At 40.4% G+C, this 17,938-nt stretch overlaps 1 protein-coding gene across 2 annotated transcripts in view; it reads left to right on the top strand.

Moving 5' to 3' along the window:
- The window catches only part of Dtl (denticleless E3 ubiquitin protein ligase homolog), a 38,057-nt gene extending 20,880 nt beyond the window's left edge, over positions 1–17,177 (top strand). For both annotated transcript variants that reach the window (XM_042682314.1, XM_042682315.1), the window contains 4 exons: positions 5,964–6,053; positions 7,307–7,442; positions 12,909–13,738; positions 16,517–17,177. In XM_042682314.1, coding sequence (XP_042538248.1) covers positions 5,964–6,053; positions 7,307–7,442; positions 12,909–13,738; positions 16,517–16,615 — 1,155 coding nt within the window. In that variant the 3' untranslated portion in view covers positions 16,616–17,177. The remainder of the gene's footprint in view (positions 1–5,963; positions 6,054–7,306; positions 7,443–12,908; positions 13,739–16,516) is intronic.
- Positions 17,178–17,938: the final 761 nt, after the last annotated feature.

Here is a 17,938-nt window from a genome sequence, read left to right as displayed (position 1 = left end):
GGGATGTAGAGGGAGTATGGGAAGGGATGGGAAGGAGAAACAAAGAGGAGGCAACAATGCTTGATAAGAAATGAACTCGTTATCTTGCCCATGTAATTGTAACTCCTCTGTACAGTATTTTCACAATAAAAAAAGAATGAAATTAAGACATTTGCAGGAAAATGGATAGGTCTAGAGCTCATGTTAAGCACAATCAGACATTCAGAAGACAAAGTCTGAATGTTTTTTCTAACAACATAGAATCTAGTCTTAAAAGATAGGCTTATACATATACAGTATATGTGTATACACCAAGCACATGATTGTAATTGTGGGACCATTTGGAGAAAGAAGAGAATGTTAGAGGATAAATAATAGAGAAATGCCCCACAACCAACAAAAAAAAAAAAAAAAAATGCATTGTATCTATACATGAAGATGTCATAAGAAAACTCACCAAAAGCTAGGATGTGAAAAGGGAGCAATAGAGAGGTTTATCTTACTAACGTGTAAAAATTTACAACATTCGGGAAGGTGGCTCAGTGGTAGAGAGCTTGCCTTGCATGCATGAGGCCCTGGGTTTGATTCCTCAGCACCACATAAACAAAAAGAAAAAAGCCAGAAGTGGTGCTGTGGTTCAAGTGGTAGAGCGCTAGCCTTGAGCTGAAGAGCTGAGGGACAGTGCCCAGGCCCAGAGTTCAGACCCCAGGACCGGACCAAAAAAAAGAAAAAAAGAATGATTTCTGTATACCTGGAGTTGGAAAAATGTGACACCATCCTATATTATTTGAAAGCTTTTAGTAAGTGTCCTAAATGATTTTTTAAAAAGGTGGAGATAATATTCTGTGGGATTATTGTGTGTGTGTGTGTGTGTGTGTGTGTGTGTGTGTGTGTGTGTGTGTTTTGTTGGTCCTGGGGCTTGAACTCTGGGCCTAAGCCCTGTCCCTCAGCTCTTCAGCTCAAGTCTAGCACTCTACCACTTGAGCTACAGCACCACTTCCGGTTTTCTGGTGGTTTTTTATTGGAGACAAGAGTTTCACGGATTTTCCTGCCCAGGCTGGCTTTGAACCTTGATCCTCAGATCTCAGCCTCCTGAGTAGCTAGGATTACAGGCGTGAGCCACCGGTGCCTGGCTGATTTTTTTCTTTATTATTTTTTTTTGTCGGTATGGGGTTTGAACTGGGCCTGGGTGCTGTCCCTCAACTCTTCAGCTCAAGGTGAGCACTCTACCACTTGAGCCATAACACCACTTCTGATTTTCTGATGTTTAATTAGAGATAAGAGTCTCACAAATGTTCCTGCTGGGACTGGCTTTGAGCTGCAATCCTCAGATCTCAGCCTCCTGAGTAGCTAGGGTTATAGGCGGGAGCTATCAGTGCCCGGCTTCTACCTGATACTTTTATGTTGTGCCTCCTCTTTCCACAGATTTTTGAAAAATTGCTAATAAAGCATTCACTTGAGAAACTGTCTTATTTTTGTGGGGGTAGGTGTTAGTCGTGGGAGCTGAACTCTGGGCCTGGGCACTGTCCCTCAGCTCTTCACCTCAAGGCTAGAGCTCTACTACTTGAGCCACAGCGCCACTTCCGGCTTTTTTTTTTTTTTTTTTTTTTGCTTATGTGGTGCTGAGGAATCGAACCCAGGGCCTTATGCATGAGAGGCAAGCACTCTACCACTGACCCACCTTCCCAGCCCCGAGCAACTGTCTTATAGTTATTGTCTAGTTTTCTCTGTCAAATTCTTCCATTGACTTTACACATTGTATGTGTCACTAGTACTAAGGCTTCTGTCTTAACATTTAAATTTGAGTTTCAAGTTTGGACTTAGGCTTATTTTTTTTGCTTTTCCCTTCTTTCCTGTGTTACCTACATTTTTCTACCTTGACCCTCTAACTTACCTAGACAATTTTACTCACAAGTCTATATCTTCTTGAGATCTCTTTCTTAAGAAAAAAAATATCAAAAGCCAGAAATCTCAAACATACCAAAAATTGTAAAGAGGATTATACAAAGTAACAACCACCTGGAAACCATGTACTCTTATATAGTCGTATTACTTTCTTTATGCATAGTAGTTTTATACTATATTATATGCATGCATACATAGGATTTTGTTCAGTTGTTGGCTTCTCTAGTCTTCTCTAGCATAAAAGCCTTTTTACATTTTTATTTTAGTGAATGAGAGTTGAGTGGTTTTACTTCTTCCCTTTAGATACACATGCTAAAAAAGATACTTGGCTGTTGTTTCTAACCCGTTTCAGACATCCAATTAGTGGCCACCACATACATCTGTGACCCTTTCTAAATTCTAGATTAGGTCACATGTCACCACTGAATGACGTGGTTCAGACGTGATGTTCTCTTGCTTGTCTACACAGTCCAACTCGGTGTGCAAGTCCTGATATTTGAGATCCTGGCAAGCTTGCTGCTCCTAGTATTAAATTTGCCTAGTGAGGTAGTTTGGTTTCTCTTTTTCTTGATTAAAATGGTGGGTGTGAAAGGTGGGAATTTAAAAGTAATTTCATACAAGCTGGTTGTTTAGACTGTTGTGTTTTTTTAAAAACTTGTAATATTTTTCTGTGCTTAAAAGCCATAGACAAAAGAAAGCACTAAAAGAAAGGAGAGGGAGGTTGTTGTTTACTCTTAAAAACAGGGAATGGCATTTTAGTCCTTATTATTGCCCAGCAGCAAGAGATATGTCTTTAATTTCCTATCTCTTGTCCCACCCTGACTCCTACCTCCACCTTCCTGATTTGTTTATGATAGAGCTACTAAATAATATTGGAGTGGTTATAAATAAACTGGTTTGGCATAGCCATTCTACCGCTGACTGGCGAAACATTGAGCCTGACACTTTAGGAAGTGTAAATGATCTCATGGCAGAAGTAAAGATTAGATTTGATTTCCAGTTGGGTAGTGTGAGATTTTGTGAAAAGTGATCTTTTTGGTATGTTTAAGAACACAAAGTGCTTTAAGACCTGAAGATCAGTTAATTACTTTTAGAGATAACATTGTCATTTTAACTTTAGAGATTCCTTGTGCCTTGAATATCCTGTGAAATATGTAAGACAGGATATTTTTCTGCTTGACTATCTATAAAATGCTTGGATGGAAATGTCTTAGACTTTAAAGAAATCCTTCCTACTTAAAAGGGGAGCTTAAAAATGAAATAATTATAGTAATATTTTTTAATATACTTCCTTTTCTTTTTTTCTCTTGTTTTAGTTGATCATGGAGCTTGAACTAAGGGCTTGAGTGCTGTCCCTGAGCTTTTTTGCTCTACCACTTTGAGCCACAATGCCATCCAGTTTCCTGGTAGTTAATTAGTGATAAGAGTCTCAAAGACTTTCCTGCTTGGGCTGGCTTCAAACCAGATCACAGCCTCCTGGGTATCTAGGATTATAAGTGTGAGCCACTGGCACCTGGGTTAATATACTTACTTGAATGAAGATGAAGAATGTAAAAAGCATCTGAATTTCATTAGAAAAAATTCATTATCAAGAATCAGTCACCAAGTATATATCAGTACTAGGATAGTCCTAAACTGTCTTAATTCTTTTGGAAGGAATTCATTTTTATCTTGAAATTCACTTTATTTATTTTTTTTTTTTTTTGGGTCCGGTCGTGGGGCCTGAACTCTGGGCCTGGGCGCTGTCCTTCAGCTCTTCAGCTCAAGGCTAGCGCTCTACCACTTGAGCCACAGCACCACTTCCGGCTTTTTTCTTTTTGCTTATGTGGTGCTGAGGAATTGAACCCAGGGCCTCATGCATGCAAGGCAAGCGCTCTACCACTGAGCCACCTTCCCAGCCCCTTGAAATTCACTTTAATCCTTTGTACACTTAGGTCTTCCTAGGTATAATGACACGGAAACTATAAAGAAGGGTAATTTGAAATGAAAAGTTGGAGGCAGGGTAAACCAATAGAGAATAATATGTTCCCGGGTTGGGAAGGTGGCTCAGTGGTAGAGCGCTTGCCTTGCATGCCTGAGGCCCTGGGTTCGATTCCTCAGCACCACATAAGCAAAAAGAAAAAAGCCGGAAGTGGCGCTGTGGCTCAAGTGGTAGAAGCACTAGCCTTGAGCTGAAGAGCTGAGGAACAGCGCCCAGGCCCTGAGTTCAGGCCATACGACCGGACCCCCCCCCCCCCCAAAAAAAAAAAAAGAGAGAGAATAATATGTTCCTACCAGGGATGTTCAAAGAGATATGAGAATTTTCTCTCCCTTTTAACTTGTGACTACTAGACTTGTGTGTATCTTAGGTGCAGAGAAACAATGATCACTCCAAATGGAAGATGGAAAATTCCTTTGACAACTAGGATAGTCAAAGACTACTTTAAAAGCCCTTTCTAGAATGTTTCCCTGTGAAATAATGACCCTCTTTGGCATTGTTGGAGTAGACAGTAAGACCTTTGTAGGTATTGAAAAAGTTGCTTTTCTACTAAATATTAATTCACTTAAAAAGTCAAATTAGACTTCCTTGTCTTTAGAATCATTGCATATGTTGTTGCCATGTAATCCAAAAAGAGCAGTACCAACTGAGTTAGGCCTGGCACTGGTGGCTCACACCTGTAGCTACTCATTAGGCTGAGTTCTGAGGATCGCAGCTTGAAGCCAGCCTAGGCAGAAAGGTGCATGAGACTCTCATCCCAATAAACTACTCAGAAAATCCAGAAGTAGCACTGTGGCTTAAGTGGTAGATCACTAGCCTTGAGTAAAAAGAAGCTCAAGGATAACAACCCAAGCCTTCAATTCAAGCCCCAGGACTGGCACCAAAAAAAAAAAACAGTTGAGTTAGATGACCTTAAGAATCGTTGTCAAGTCTCTTAACTAATCTAAGGAATCTATTAAATAGTTTACCAAGTCATTTTTAGTTATTCTTTCCAAAGTTGTCTCCTTCATACAAATGAACCTTATGTCAAGCCTGGGAAAAATGAATAGAGAATAACTTCCTTGCTTTTTTTTCCCAAATAGATAGTAATTACAGTTATGTAGGTTTATATTCTAGTGTTTGGATTAATTCCTGTGGCCTGTAAAAAGTATTGAGCGAGTGAACTATATAGTGTTATCAAATCATATTACTAGTGGCATTCACAATAATACTTCTTTATTGATAGGACTTACTTGAAAATTTAACTTTAAGCAAATTAAAAGAAAATATTTGTCTACTGAAATACCATGTAAATTTCAGCTTTTATATCCTTTCAGGCCTTCAGTTATCCAACTCAAAATGAAAGGATAATTAGGTCTTCTGGAAGGAAGATTGCCCTCTTATCCCAAGAGAGCTGGTAGCATGTTTCCAATATCTTCAGGATTCACAGTTAATTTAGTATTCCTGGAAGTAACTGACCAGGGAAGATCTGAAAATACCCAAGCCATGTAAAAACAGGACTAGCTTGTCTATTTAAAGTGTAGTACCTATCGGGGCTGGGAAGGTGGATCAGTGGTAGATGCTTGCCTTGCATGCATGAGGCCCTGGGTTCGATTCCTCAGCACTACATAAGCAGAGGGGAAAAAGCCGGAAGTGGCGCTGTGGCTCAAGTGGTAGAGTGCTAGCCTTGAGCTGAAGAGCTGAGGGACAGCACCCAGGCCCAGAGTTCAGGCCCTATGACCGGACCCAAAAAAACAAGACAAAGTGTAGTACCTAGCAACTGAACCTCATACTTCTAGAAAGTCTACTCACTAAGGGACGATGTCAATCTTGAATTTTAGTCAAAACATGTTTAGCTAGGTAGTCCTTATTTGAAGTAAGTAGTTTGTTTGGATATCTAAGCTCATATCTATATTATATATTCTGAACTACTTTCATTGCATTTTCTCAGATCAGTGACAGAAATTGTATTGCCATTGGAACTTTTTTCTGAACTATAGTAGGCAAGTTTAAAGGCCTTGATAATAGCTCTGAAGCCCTCAAAAGGCCCAGGAGGGTAGAATGAAGCCCTTTGGGGGACCTAACGCTGCTTTGCTGACTTGCTTGGTTTTGATTGTACTAGGTCTCTCTACCCTGGCATCCTCCCACTGTGCTCCTGGGTCATTCTCAAGAGGTCACATCTGTGTGCTGGTGTCCATCCGACTTTACAAAGGTTTGGAACAAGTCTCTATAATTAGTTTAAAAAGCAGATCACTAGTTTGTAGATTTTCCCAAGGTTTGGGAGCTTGGAAACTTAAAAGATACAGAGAGCACTTAGGATCTGTTATCAATATTACTAATACCACACATACTAGTTTCCTCTATCAAAAGAGAAAATACATTATAGTCGAAAAGAGTAAGATTGGATTTCTACTTTTCTTCAGTTACTTCCTGCATATGTATAGAATTAAGTTCTTAAGACTCATTTTAAAATCTAAGCTGTAAGGTGAAAAACCACTTTGAACAAGTAAACGTCCCATTTCACAAATCTGTAAAATAAGATGAAGAATGTAAATTACCAGACATAAGTAGGTGCTCTGTAAATATTGTTATCATCATATAGAGTGATTGTGGGATTTGAAGTGTTTCTTGTTGAAGAGTAAAATATGTGTATCTTCTTTTGGCCTCCCAGTAAGGAAAGGAAAAAGTTGCCAGTCTCTTGGGGGCCAAGACTTAAGAGAACGTGTGTTCTTTTTTCTCTTTAGTGACTGAAATAGAGAAATTATATAAACAAATGCTGGGGAATAGCTCTGGTACCAGTGGCCATTTGCCACAGGCTCTTCAAGCTGGGCTTTCTCTGCCTTAAAAGGCCTGGGACCAAGATCAAGAATGGTCAGATATTTTTAAAGGGGCAAAGGTTATTTTTAACTTCTTTTGGTCTACTGAGCTTATTTTCCCAAATTGTTCCTTTACCTATCTAAAAAAGAATCTCCAAGGAATGCTTTCATTGTATTTGTCACAGCCTACTGGGATTGTGATCTAAATCCAATTAGAAATTATGCCACTTAGCAATAAGACAGAACATGCAGAATTCAGATGAAAATTGCAGAACCTGCATGTTGATGCTAGACCATCATTGATCATTTAACAGAGTATCGAGGATATCTTAATTAAATGTTTCATAGTTGAATAGATGGTTGTAGAGATAATGAGTTCCCCTATTTCATGAAAGAAAATGAAATGAGCCTGTTATAGTAGAGCTTTGGGTAGGTAAGAAATTACTAGGTAACACAAGTCATATCAGCAGAAAATACATATAAAAAATAAACAATTCTTTGGAAATCTGAAATGATTGCTGAAGTGAAGGAATAGAGTTCTACTATACTTGAGATAACATTTTCTATAGCATGTTAAAGCAAGCAAAATAATTCTCCAGTCATAATCCCTTCAAGCACATCTGGTTTTCACTCCCTTTCTGTTTCTTAGATTGCTACCTGCTCTGATGACAATACACTAAAATTGTGGCGCTTGAATAGAGCCTTGGAAGAGAAACCACTAGGAGATAAACATTCCATAGTGGGTTGGGCCTCTCAGAAGAAGAAAGAGATGAGAGCTGGCCTAGGTAAGGCTATCACACATCTTCTACATTTTAATTATTTCATTGGTTTAGTTCTACCATATATAGTGAATCACTAAATTTGGTCTTAGTACATTTTTAAAGAAAGGCACCATCTTCTTGGCATTCATTCTTTTTTAAAAGAAGTATTGTCTAAGCAATTATACTATGTCATCTATACAATGCACTAGAATACAGTGGTGGATTTATTCAATATATATTTATTAGAAACCTATTACTGAGCACTGTTCATAGTTGTCTAGTTTTGTTCAACAACAAGCAAGAAATTCACAAATCTCAAAGATATATAAAGAGCTTACATATTAGGAGAGACAAAAATTAAGTGCTTTGGAAAACAAAAGGAAGAATGGCAAGGCATGCTGTTAATTTTTTCTACTAGATAGGCAGGAATCCCTGGATGAAAAAAATGACCGAGTGAAAAAGCCCTGTAGATGTTTTGATAAAGATATCCAAGCAGACAGAATAGCAAGTACAAGGCCCTAAAGCAAGAACAAGCCTGTCATATTTGTTCAAAGAGGCTAATTCAGCAATAGCACCTAATGGCTGGAATGGGCAAAGGAGAGGGAAGAGACAAGTAGTTGAAAAGAAGTTCTTGTCAGATTTAGGCATTTATTCTCACAGACAAAAAGCCTCTAGAGAGTTTTGAACAGAGGAATAGCATGATCTGACTGTTAAGTTGAAATGTTCTTGCTCTTGTGTTGAGAACAAATTTTAAGGGCATCAGGGTAGAAGCCTAAGTCTGATTTTAAAAGCCAGTGGAATAATCCAAGAAGTGTTAATGGTAACTTAGACCACAGAAGTAGCAAAAGCCATAAGTCATCCAAGCCTGGTGTAGTGTTGCACAGTAGGATCCCAGCACTTAGGAGGCTGAGTTTAAGGCCAGTCTGGGCTCCTACTGACACCCTGTCATCACTTGCCCTGTAGGCTCACAATCTAATCTAGGAGGCAGATGCAGAAACTACAGTGCATTGTAAATATTTCTCCTAGCTGTATTAATGAAGAACTCTAAACACCCACTTCCTGTGGGAGAGGAGGAAAACAGTTTGTGAACCCTTCACAATGGAGAGCCTTGAAACATGAGAAGAATTTTGCCTGACAAAGAACTGGCCAAGAAAACCACGTGCACAAAGACAATGATGTGACAGTACACAGCTTGTTCAGGAAGCAGCAATAATCTGTAACAGGATCCTAAAGGAGTCTAGTACGTGATAAGACTGAAAAGGTAGGGTGAGGCCAGATGGCTAGCCTTCATGTATATGGAAAGAAAATGCAGATTGGCAGATTATTAGTAAACTCTAGAATTCCTCAAAGGAGCTAACTTTCAGTAACCCACCCTGCTACATGTTAGCAGATACTATACTTTCCCTATAAGGGATTGCCAATATAATGACATGCTATTAAAAAGAATGCAGTGCAGGGGCTGAGAAAGTGGTTCAGTGGTAGAGCGCTTGCCTTGCATGCCTGAGGCCCTGGGTTCAATTCCTCAGTACCACATAAGCAAAAAGAAAAAAGCCGGAAGTGGCGCTGTGGCTCAAGTGGTAGAGTGCTAGCCTTGAGCTGAAGAGCTGAGGGACAGCGCCCAGGCCCAGAGTTCAGGCCCCCACAACCGAACCCAAAAAAAAAAAAGAATGCAGTGCATCTGTATATACTTTTCTTAAAAGACAGAGAAAAAACGATAGAAAGAGCAAATTGCAGAACATGTACATGTAAAATACAAGCTATTAGTATCGAGTTGCTTTAAGGAAACATATATACTTACATATGCTGATAATTACACACATAGGAAATTGTGGTGTACCTATGAAAATGAATGAAATGAGAAAATCCAAGAAGACTCTTTATTGTACTTTTTTCCTCTTTATACTGTTTGAATGTGGGAAGAGATTTGCTTTGCAGTCTTGGGGCTTGAACTCGAGTGCTGTCCCTGAGCTTTTTTTGGGGGGGGGGCTTCCACTCGTGGCCTGAACTCTGGGCCTGAGCACTGTCCCTCAGCTCTTCAGCTCAAGGCTAGCGCTCTACCACTTGAGCCACAGCGCCACTTCTGGCTTTTTTTTCTGCATATGTGGTGCTGAGGAATCGAACCCAGGGCCTCATGCATGCAAGGCAAGCACTGTACCACTGAGCCACCCTCCCAGCCCTGTCCCTGAGCTTTTTGTGCCTCAGATCCACTTCTGGCTTTTTTGGTGGTTTATTGGAGATGAGTCTCATAGACTTTCCTGGCCAGGCTGTCTTTGAACAGCGATCCTCAGATCTCAACCTCCTGAGTAGCTAGGATTATAGGCGTGAGCCACTGGTGCCCAGCTTGACTTGTTTTATTATGAAATTTGAACTTTAAACAAGTTTAAATTTGACCCAAAGTTTTGCTAACCTTCAGAGTTAACAAATCTTTTCTTTGACCTCCAAGGTCATAACATCCTAAAGAAAGAGGAAATGCCCCAACTTTGTAACACTTTAGGTTTCTGCTGACCTGTAGTAGACACAAGTGTGTTAGATGGCTGATTTGTCCCTGTGCCTCTTCCATTTCCCCTAATCTTGCCCTAGAATTGTAAGACCCATACTATTATAGGACTTCAGTTCTAAATGTATGTTTCCACCCATTTAAATGAAGTGTGTGACTATGGCAGCTGTGCAGTGACCTGCTGTGAGGAGTGTAGTAAGTGAAAAACACTTCCTCCTGAAGTAATGACTAGTCAGGCCTTTGGACAGTGGACAAGGACTATAACCAGAAGCTCTGTAGGCAGGTCACTAATACAAAGTACTTTCCATAACACATTGTGACAAAGCAAGTGCTTTCCAGTGGTGGCTTCAACAAAAGAACTACATCACTGGTTGGTTTCAAATATGCTTGAAGAGAAAGTTTGGGCAAGGTCAATTTATAAATTTTGCTGTCCTGAGGCAGAAAATTTACCACTGTCGAGTAATAAAAGGCATTGGATAAAAAAATGTCAGGACAGGGCTGGGAAAGTGGCTAAGTGGTACAGTGCTTACCTTGCATGCATGAGGCCCTGGGTTTGATGCCTTAGCACCACATAAACAGAAAAGGTTGGAAGTGGTCCTGTGGCTCAAGTGGTAGAGTGCTAGCCTTGAGCAAAAAGAAGCATTAGGGACAGTGCTCAGGCCCTGAGTTCAAGCTCCAAGATTGGCCAAAAAAAAAAGTCAGGACAGCAGGCACTGGTGGTGGTTCATACCTGTAATCCTAGCTGCTCAGGAGGCTGAGATCTGAGGATCACAGTTCAAAGCCAGCCTGGGTAAGAAAAGTCACTGAGTGAGACTCTGAAGTATGGCTCAAGTGGCAGAGTATTAGCCTTAAGCAAAATCATTTAGAAATAGCACAGAATATCCTGAGTTAAAGCCCCAGGACCAGCACCCCTTCCAAAAAAAGGGTAGGAAATAAAGTGACAGAATGACTAAAGTTAGTATGTAGAGATCTTTAATCCTACTTGAAAGGAAGATTGCATTTTTATATCTGCCCACTCTAAAAATTAAAAGACTTTGTGACTGAGAAATAGATGCCTTTTCTTGTTATTTGAAGACAAGAACAGAATTTTAGAAATTTAGAAAGCTCAGAAGTTAAATGGTAAAATATAGTGTTGTTTGTGGGTTAACCTAAGGAAAGCAGAATAAAGTTTTTAAGAATTTGTCTAAGTGGTTGCCATGTGTATAAACAAAGGGCTAAGGTTGCTAATCTCTAAGATGGATTTGTTTTGCAAAGAGCAAGCTTTGAGATTCTGGATGTTCTTTGCATTCTTGGCTAGTTGATCATTAGTGGTCTTTGTAATTAAACTAAGAAATCATGTGAGGCTTGATAACGTTAACAGATAATTAAAGGAGTATTACTTGTGGAGATAAAAAACTGTTTTTATTTAACAGATTTGGAAAGATGAGTCAGATGAATGGTCATGCCGGAAGTCACATTAAATGAATACGTCATTGTGTCTTGGTTATAGAGCTGTGTGTTTCTGTTTGAGAGTCCATGTGATGCCTTTTTGCCTTACTATGGATCCAAAGTGAATACAGAAGCGTTAATTCAGCCTCACTCAAGAAACTGAAATAGCCGGGCGCCAGTGGCTCACGCCTGTAATCCTAGCTACTCAGGAGGTTGAGATCTGAGGATCTTGGTTCAAAGCCAGCCCGGGCAGGAAAGTCCGTGAGACTTTTTTTGGGGGGTGAGGGCGGGGGGTCTGGTCGTGGGGCCTGAACTCTGGGCCTGGGCGCTGTCTCTTCAGCTCAAGGCTAGTGCTCTACCACTTGAGCCACAGCACCACTTCCAGCTTTTTTTTTTTCTGCTTATGTGGTGCTGAGGAATCAAACCCAGGGCCTCATGCATGCAAGGCAAGCACTCTACCATTGAGCCACCTTCCCAGCCCCGTGAGACTTATCTCCAATAAACCACTAAAAAACTGGAAGTGGCACTGTGGCTCAAGCTGTAGAGCGCTCGCGTTGAGCTGAAGAGTGCAGGGACAGCGCTCAAGCCCCACAACCGACCAAAAAACAAACAAACAAAAAAGAAACTGAAATACCATAAAACCTGTGTTTTAATTTATAATTCACTATGGAGTATGTTTGTTAGATAATTACAGAGCACCTGTTCTTTGTGTGCTTTGTAGCCATTATAAATGACGATGTAAATCCTTATTAGTGAGGAAACTGTGAAGCTGAGAGGAATATGCATTTACACTACAATATTTGGTAGAGATGAACAATGGCATACTGTTTAGTCTTTCAAAAGGAAACTAAATTGGGCACAGAAAAAAAATAATGCATGATCTCTTATATGTAGAGAATCTAAAAATGTTGAACTCAGAAGCAGAGAGAAGAGAATGGTTATGAGAGTTTGGGTGGGAAGTGTAGTGCTGTTAGTCATAAAACAATATTTGATATATATGTGTCTGTGTGTGTATATTAAACAGGGTAAGTTTGAGGGTGAGGTTCGGAGTAAATCTTGAATCTCTTAGGTACTATGGTGACTACAATTAATAATAATGCATTCTATATTTGAAGACTGAAGTGAATAAATTTTAAATGTTCTCACTATGCCAAAAAAAAAAGTACTTATGAGGTGATAGATATATTAGCTTGACTTAATCATTCTACAGTATATATATAGAGCATTACCTTGTACTCCATAAATATATATAACAAAAATAATTTTTTGGAGACAAAAGATTACTCTATGGTAGTTTCATTCCATGTAGTTTCATCTTGCTTAGGCAAATTTTGAAGTATATATTATAACATGCTCATATATAGAAACAATACTGAATGTGGTTTATCTGGGCATTTTGAAGTATATATTTTACAACAGGGTAGTTGGAAACCTGGTGATTAGGAAAGTGCTCAAAATCAAACCAAGCCTTGAACGGTTAACGTAGCTTCTATTAAGTCTTTAAGAATTGGGGGGATTTCTACAGCTTTCACTTTGATTTTCATGATCCTGTCTTCATTTTACAGTACCAGTAACAAGTAGCCAGAGTACTCCCGCCAAAGCACCCAGGGCAAAGAGCAGTCCATCCATTTCCTCCCCATCCTCTGCAGCTTGTACTCCAAGCTCTTCTGGAGACCTTCCTCTTCCATCAAATACGCCATCATTGTCCATTAAAACCCCTCCTGCCAAGGTTTGGTCTCCTGTCAGCAGAAGAAGCTCTACTTCTTCTGTCTCTCCCAAGCCACTCCCATCTTTCAAGATGTCACTTAGAAACTGGGTGACTCGAACACCTTCCTCATCACCTATCAGTCCACCTGCTTCCGATACAAAGATCACATCTCCAAGAAAAGCCCTCATTCCTGTGAGCCAGAAATCATCCCAAGCAGATGCCTGCTCTGAGTCTAGAAATAGAGTGAAGAGGCGGCTAGACTCAAGCTGTCTGGAGAGTGTGAAACAAAAGTGCGTGAAGAGTTGCAGTTGTGTGACTGATCTAGATGGCCAAGTTGAAAATCTTCATTTGGATCTGTGCTGCCTTGCTGGCAACCAGGAAGACCTTAACAAGGACTCTCTAAGTCCCGCCAAATCAAGTAAGATTGAAGGAGCTAGTACCAGTGTCTCCGAGCCTCCTTCTCCTGTCAGTCCTTACCCCTCAGAAAGCTGTGGAACGCTGCCTCTTCCTTTGAGACCTTGTGGAGAAGGCTCTGAAGTGGTAGGCAAGGAGAATAGCTCCCCAGAAAATAAAAACTGGTTGTTGGCTATGGCAGCCAAACGGAAGGCTGAGGCTTCATCTCCACGAAGTCCGTCAGCCCAGACACCCAATTCCAGGAGACAGAGTGGAAAAACATCACCTGGCCCGGTAAGTCACCAGTGGTAGTAGGATACATTTCCTAACTTGAAGGATACTAGCTAGCTACAGGTGTCAAGTTAGGACATTTAAATCTGTTTATTTTTTAGAGTTGCCAGATGGAATACATACCAATAAAATGGCAAATTTTGCATAGGATTTATTTATACTACAATTTGATTTTTATTTTATTTTTGGTCAGTCCTGGGACTTGAGCTTGTGGTGATGGGCACTGTCCCTTAGCTTTCATGCTCAAGGCTAACACTACCTTTTTTTTTTTTTTTCCCCCTTGTCTGTTGTGGGGCTTGAACTCTGGGCCCAGGCTCTGTCCCTGAGCCTTCAATTCAAGGCAAGCTCTTTACCACTTGAGCCACAGCACCACTTCCAGTTTTCTGGTGGTTTATTGGAGATAGGAGTCTCACAGACTTTCCTGCCTGGACTGGCTTTGAACCACGATCCTCAGATCTCAGCCTCCTGAGTAGCTAGGATTACAGGTATGAGCCACCAGCACCCTACAACACAACCGTTTTGAGCCATAGCTTCACTCTGGTTTTCTGGTGGTTAAGAGTCTCACAGCCTTTACTGCCTGAGCTGACTTTGATCTTAGTCTCCTGTGTCATTTGGATTATACATATTAACCACCATTGCGAGGCTTTATACTACAGATTTTTTTTTTTTTTTGGTCGGTCGTGGGGCTTGAACTCTGGGCCTGGGCGCTGTCCCTCAGCTCTTCAGCTCAAGGCGAGCGCTCTACCACTTGAGCTACAGCGCCACTTCCGGTTTTCTGGTGGTTTATTGGAGATAGGAGTCTCACAGTCTTTCCTACCCGGGCTGGCTTTGAACCGCGATCTTCAGATCTCAGCCTCCTGAGTAGCTAGGATTACAGATGTGAGCCACCAGCGCCTGGCCACTACAGATTTTTATACTAATTAGTATCTGAGATTCAAATGTAATTGGGTATGCTGTATTTTATGTAGCAACTCTCCTCCCATTAAAATCCCTCCCATCAGCTGGCACAAATGGCTCAAACCTATAATTCTAGGCTGAAATCTGGACGATTATAGTTGAAGGCCAGCCTCTGGAGAAAAAAGTTCTTGAGATCTGTCTCAAAAATAACCAGCCAAGCTGGCTCACTCCTGTAATCCTAGCTACTCAGGAGGCTGAGATCTGAGGATCAAGGTTCAAAGCCAGCCCGTGCAGGAAAGTCCGTGAGACTCTTATCTCCAATAAACCACTAGAAAACCGGAAGTGGCGCTGTGGCTCAAACAGTAGAGTGCTCGCCTTGAGCTGAAAAGCGCAGGGACAGCACCCAAGCCCAGAGTTCAAGCCACATGACTGACCAAAATCTAAAAAATAGCCAGCCAAAACAGGCAGAAGCCCTTAGCTCAAACTCTTGATACCATAAAAAACAAAACCTTACTGAACCAGGTGCTGGTGGCTTACCTGTAAAGCCTCCCTACTCAGGAAGGTGAGATCTAAGGATCAAAGATAAACTTGCCTGTGGCAGGAAAGTTTGTGGAACTCTTACCTCCAATTAATTGTCAAAAGCTGGAAGTGGTGCTGTGGTTCCAGTGTAAAGTGTTAGCCTTAAGCATGAAAGCTCAGGGACAGTGCTCAGGCCCTGAGTTCAAGCCCCAAGAACAGCACACACAAAAAAGTTTTCTTGTATGTGATAGTGATAACTTAGAAGTTTCCGTGTCACTTTTAAGTTGGAGAGAGTGATTTAACTCATTCCAAAAGTTAATAGTAATTGAAACTTTTTTCTTTTTTTTTTTTTTTTTTTGGTCAGTTGTGGGGCTTGAACTCAGGGCCTGGGTGTTGTTCCTGAGCCTTTTTGTGCTAAGGCTAATGATCTACCACTTGAGCCACAGCGCCACTTCTGGCTTTTTTTCTGAGTAGTTAATTGGAGATAAGGGTCTCATGGATTTTTTTTTTTCCTGGGCTGGCTTTGAACTGTGATCCTCAGATCTCAACCTCCTGAGTAACTAGGATTACAGGAGTGAGCCTCTGGCTCCAGCTTTCACCCTTCTTTTTATCTCAGTATGTGGAACTAGACTCCCTTTTCCATTAGAATCTAATTGCTAGTCATAGCTTTCCATCTTCCTAGACTGGATTCAGCATGCTTACTGCACACTCTGTTTTCTGCCTCCATCTCTCTAACATTTCTCCATTTAAGTTTGTTTTTTGTTTTTTATTCTCCCGGTCATGGGGCTTGACTCTGGGCCTGGGCACTGTCCCTCAGCAATTAGGTCAAGGCAAGGCTTTACCACTAGAGCCACAGCGCCACTTCCAGTTTTCTGAGTGGTTTATTGAAGATAAGAGTCTCACGGACTTTCCTGCCTGGGCTGGCTTTGAGCCTCGATCCTCAGATCTCCTGAGTAGCTAGGATTACAGGCGTGAGCTACTGGCACCCAGCTTCCATTTAAGAATTATATGTAACATTTGGTGTGGCAACTTCATGTGTAATGCCTAAAAACACCACTGTCTTTGTCTTGATATGGCCACTTCAAAAGCAATGGCATTTCTGGATTTTTGAGTGGTTAATTAGAGATAAGAGTTTCATGGGGACTTTTGTGCCTGGGTTGGCTTTGAACCTCAATCCTCAGATTTTAGCTTCCTGAGTAACTAGGATTAAAGGCATGAACCACTGGCACCCTGGCTAACAAAACCATTTTGGTTCCTAGTAGGCTTAACTGGTCAATATTTTGGCATTCTAAATTAAAGTACTCTTAGATGAAGCTTACTGAGATAACTTTGAACTTAGAAAAACTCTGAAATTTCTTCTTCTAGGTCACCATTACTCCCAGCTCCATGAGGAAAATCTGTACATACTTTCATAGAAAGTCTCAAGATGACTTCTGCAGTCCTGAGCACTCGACAGAATTATAGATTCCAATCTTGAGTGAGCTAACTGAACTTTGGTCCACTAACAAAATGAAAAGAGTGACTCTATCTTTACTCTTTAAAAAAAGTTGTCATCCTTTCATTTTTTGAGAAAATCTTTTCTACCTTTGAGAAGATTTTTTGAGAAAATCTTTATTATACCTGCTCTGGTTCTACCTGCAGGGTATATCAGAGTGAATGCTGTGTTTAAATTTCATAAAGCTAATTTGTTACTCTAGCATTTTAAATGAATAATCTTCACTTTTTAAATTACACATTTTTTATAATAATGACATCTCAGGTTATGAAGGCAAGAGAAGACAATATCTCTTTATCCTGAAAGTTCACTTACACGATGGGTGTCTGGCAGCTACAGGACAGGCCTGTTGGAAGGCAAACTGCTGAAGACATCTCTCACGCATCTCGATCGGCCCTGCCTCAAACAAGCATAAGTTTGTTTGAAATATATAATCTTTTCACATGCTTTGTGGCTTTTTTAAAGTATGTATAAAAATGTCATCAGATCAGTTCATTTATACTGGTTCAATGTTAAAATTTCTTGATTAAAGTCATCTTTATTTTAAAATCAGTAACAAATGAATGTGCACTCTTGAGAAACTAGAATGCAGCGACAGAAAGCTGATTCATCATTTTTCCCTGAAATACATCTCTGAGATTTAAGGTGTCCATATTTTGATCAAACAACCTTCTGTATTAACAACCTAAATAATCACTTTTCTAGAAGAGGTTATGCTTTTTTTTCCTATGTAATAAAGGGAGGATATTTTATAAAAAATCAGTAGTCATGGGCTGAGAATGTGGCTTAGTGGTAGAGTGCTTATCTAGCTAGCATGCATGAAGCCCTGGGTTCAGTTCCTCAGTACCACATAAGCAGAAAAGGCCAGAAGTGGCGCTGCGGCTCAAGTGTTAGAGTGCTAGCCTTGAGCAAAGGAGGCTTGGAGACAGTACCCATGCCCTGAGTTCAAGCCCCAGGACTGGCAGGAAAACAAACAAAAATCAATAGTCATACACTGAAGCTAGAGCTGGGCCATCCTCAGTTCTTTATGATCTGCAACTTTTTAAAAAATAAGTTTTCGCGTAATGATTTCTTCATTGATTTTTTTTAAAGATGGTAGCACTAAACTGAAAATCCAGAACCTAAAAAGTAAAACCTTGTATTTTTCTTGATTTTCTTTAAAAGCGGTAGCCCTCTAGAAGAGCCTTGAGGTATTCCCCCAAAAGGAACTTTTAAATATTTAATATAGACAATTATCAGCTGACTCTTTAGTGATATGCAAATACTTTAAACATTTTTCCCATTAAACAACA

Source organism: Dipodomys spectabilis, unplaced genomic scaffold (assembly GCF_019054845.1).
Source record: "Dipodomys spectabilis isolate Male_0828 unplaced genomic scaffold, ASM1905484v1 ptg000069l, whole genome shotgun sequence".
Classification (NCBI taxonomy): Eukaryota; Metazoa; Chordata; class Mammalia; order Rodentia; family Heteromyidae; genus Dipodomys; species Dipodomys spectabilis.
Note: the sequence above shows the minus strand (reverse complement) of the source record. Positions and strands in the feature narration are given on the sequence as shown.